This window comes from Zeus faber (genome assembly GCF_960531495.2).
Source record: "Zeus faber genome assembly, chromosome: 6".
Classification (NCBI taxonomy): domain Eukaryota; kingdom Metazoa; phylum Chordata; class Actinopteri; order Zeiformes; family Zeidae; genus Zeus; species Zeus faber.
In genome coordinates this window covers 25,196,129-25,199,625 of record NC_137201.1, presented here as the reverse complement: position 1 = coordinate 25,199,625, position 3,497 = coordinate 25,196,129, and the positions used below count along the sequence as shown (strand labels likewise).

At 47.3% G+C, this 3,497-nt stretch overlaps 1 protein-coding gene across 1 annotated transcript; it reads left to right on the top strand.

Moving 5' to 3' along the window:
* Nucleotides 1–687: 687 nt before the first annotated feature.
* Nucleotides 688–2,541, top strand: lingo1a (leucine rich repeat and Ig domain containing 1a; the record flags this gene model as incomplete). The annotated part of the gene is made up of 1 exon (XM_080002723.1): nucleotides 688–2,541. The coding sequence occupies exon 1, from the start codon at nucleotides 694–696 to the stop codon at nucleotides 2,539–2,541; it is 1,848 nt and encodes a 615-aa protein (XP_079858849.1). The 5' UTR covers nucleotides 688–693.
* Nucleotides 2,542–3,497: the final 956 nt, after the last annotated feature.

The following is a 3,497-nucleotide window of genomic DNA, read 5'->3' as shown; positions in this document are numbered from 1 at the left end:
GGAGTGCAACGGACTGCCTGGCTCTGGATGATTTCCCAACTGCGTTGATGTAACCTTTGCATCAGTCCGCCCATCGCTGCATAATTGGTTAAAAAAGGTTGGAAGGGGATTTCAGATGAGTCTTTGAAGCTTTGTGTGCAGAAGGTAACGATGCGCCTTATTCAAACTTGTCAGCACTTTCCTTTATTCGAGCACATTCCTCTATTTTTTTCCCCCTCCGTCCGTGACATGAATGTTGGAGCAGGGCTCATTTGTTCATGCCATACCTATAATGGTGTCACTTGAGGATGGTTTCCTTTTCTATTTTTTACTTTTCCATCTAAACTTAGTTTTGGTCATCTAGGAAAAGGAAAAAGTTTAATATTTACAGCTACAACATGTAGAAGACTTTATTTTAGCCATGGTTGTAATCCAAAATATGAAAATGAGGAGTACTTGTAAAGTAACAATAGAAATAATCCAAAGCAGTTTTTTGAGTTATTCTTGTAAATTCTTTCAGCTGCAGCTTTTGAATCACTTTAATGTGACATATTCTCTTCTATTCTCTTTTCTTTCTAAACCCAGGATACTTAATTCCCTTTGACAGCTGGACCCGTCCAAGTGCACCGATGCGCTAACATGGATTACAGTGTTCTAACCGAGATTTTCTCTCTCTTCTCTTCTCTTCCTATGTCTCCTTAGGTAACCGATAAGATGGCGGCCCGGGAAGCGACTGGGCACAGCTACCTGGTGGCGTGCTGGCAGCCCATTCTGATCCTGATGCTGGGCACAGTGCTGTCGGGCTCCACCACGGGCTGCCCGTCACGCTGCGAGTGCAACGTCCAGGAGCGCTCCGTGATGTGCCACCGCAAGAAGCTGATGACGGTTCCCGAGGGCATCCCGGCGGAGACGCGCCTGCTGGACCTCAGCAAGAACCGCATTAGAACCGTCAACCCAGATGAGTTCGCCGGCTTCCCCAACCTGGAGCAGCTGGAGCTCAACGAGAACACCATCTCCACCATCGAGCCCGGAGCATTCAACAACTTGTATGGCTTGCGGACATTGGGCTTGCGCAGCAACAAACTGAAGCTGATCCAGCTCGGGGTCTTCACGGGCCTGAGCAACCTCACCCAGCTTGACATCAGCGAGAACAAGATCGTTATCCTGTTGGACTATATGTTTCAGGATTTGTACAACCTGCGCTCTTTGGAGGTGGGCGACAACGACCTAGTTTTCATATCCCACCGGGCTTTCCACGGCCTGAGTAGCCTGGAGCACCTGAGTTTGGAGAAGTGCAACCTGTCCTCTGTGCCCACGGAGGCCTTCACCCACCTCCACAGTCTGATCACTCTCAGGCTGCGCCACCTCAACATCAATGTCATACGGGATTACTCCTTCAAAAGGCTCTATCGGCTCAAAGTATTGGAGATGGCGAATTGGCCCTATCTGGATACTATGACTGCAAATTGCTTGTATGGATTAAATCTCACCTCTCTCACCATTGCAAATGCAAACCTGACCGCAGTTCCTTATATAGCTCTCCGGCATTTGGTCTATCTACGTTTTCTCAACCTTTCCTACAACCCTATCCACACCATTGAAGGGAATAAGCTCCACGATCTTCTCCGACTTCAAGAGTTTCACTTAGTCGGAGGCCGGCTTGCGATGATTGAGCCCTACTCCTTCCGAGGCCTCAACTACCTTAAGATTCTAAACGTATCTGGAAACTCTCTGAGCACCTTGGAGGAGTCTGCGTTCCACTCGGTTGGGAACCTGGAAACCCTGGCTTTGTACGACAACCCCCTGGCCTGCGACTGCAGACTGCTGTGGGTGTTCCGGAGACGCTGGAGACTGAACTTCAACAAGCAGCAGCCCACATGTGCGTCCCCCGAGTTTGTCCAGGGCAAAGAGTTCAAGGACTTCCCGGATGTCCTGCAGCCCAACTACTTTACGTGTCGCAAGTCCAGGATCAGGGATCGCAAAGCCCAGCAGAAGTTTGTCGACGAGGGAGCCATAGTCCATTTCGCCTGTCAGGCAGACGGAGACCCCGCCCCTGTCATCATGTGGCTGTCCCCCCAGAAAAAGTACATCACAACCAAGACCATCGGGCGGCTCTCTGTGTTGCCCGACGGTACCCTGGAAGTTCGCTACGCTCAGATCCAGGACAACGGTACGTATGTTTGTATCGCTAGCAATGCGGGGGGCAACGACACCTCCCTGGCCCACCTCCACATCCACAGCTTCTCCCCCGACTGGCCCCACCAGCCCAACAAGACCCTGGGCTACATGTTCAACCAGCCGGCGGAGACTGGCGCCAACGGCACAAGGGCCAACGTCCCCTTCCCCTTCGACATAAAGACCCTCATCATCGCCACCACCATGGGCTTCATCTCCTTCCTGGGCGTGGTGCTGTTCTGCCTGGTGCTGCTGTTCCTATGGAGCCGAGGGAAGGGGAACACCAAACACAACATTGAGATTGAGTACGTGCCACGCAAGTCGGACGCTGGCATGAGCAGCAGCACGGCGGACGCTCCCCGCAAGTTCAACATGAAAATGATTTGAGGGATTTAAGGAAGGCGAGTGGTGGGATGAACGCATGAACTTTGGAAATACGAAGGGAGAAAGAAAGAAAGGAAGAAGGAAGGAAAGAAAGAAAGAAAGAAAGAAAGAAAGAAAGAAAGAAAGAAAGAAGGAAAGAAAGAAAGAAAAAAGACAGAGCGAAAGATAATGACTTGTTGTTTTCCTTCTCCTACAAACTACAAAATGTGTGGATCCTGGTCTGGTAACATAGAGTGCAGATTTTTTGTTTTCCTCTCACCTAAATGGAGGGCATCCCCGCCTTTTCCAATTAAGAACAAATGGTGACTGTAGGACCTGTTGGGGGCGCTGTTTGGAAAGTCAGTTCATATCCTCTGGATTTATACCGGGGGAAAAAATACACACATATATATATATATATATATATATGAAGAATGAAATGGGAACTTGCAGGAGGCGGAGCAGATCGGGCTGTTGCTGTGGTGCTTCTGTTTGTATTTCCTTCATTGTATTTTATGTTTTTTTATTCCCCAAGAAAAGTAAAAAGTCAAAGTTTGCATTGAAATCCAAAAAAGAAAGAAATGCGTATGTTGGTGAGCACATTCACATATTGAACAAACGTTGAATTCCACGTGACCGTGGACTTGTTATAATACTCTTCACTACATTAAGCTAATTTCTGTTCATTAATTTGATCTTAATCCCTGCAGAGGTCGTCTTATGTCTCATATTTGAAACAATTCGTGTTTTTCATTGACATGTGTTGCAATTTATTTGGTAAACAATGATCAAAAGAAAGTAAAAAGTAAACAGTAAAAAGTCAAACAGCCATTTTACTTGAAACTAGTTAGTCAGAAGCATAAACTACCGTTTACTGGTCTTAAAAACGAACTGGTGTTTATTAGGAATTGAACACCTAATTACCGTAGATTCTTTACTCCAGATGCTAATATTTGATGCTATAAATTGGCCGACAGTAG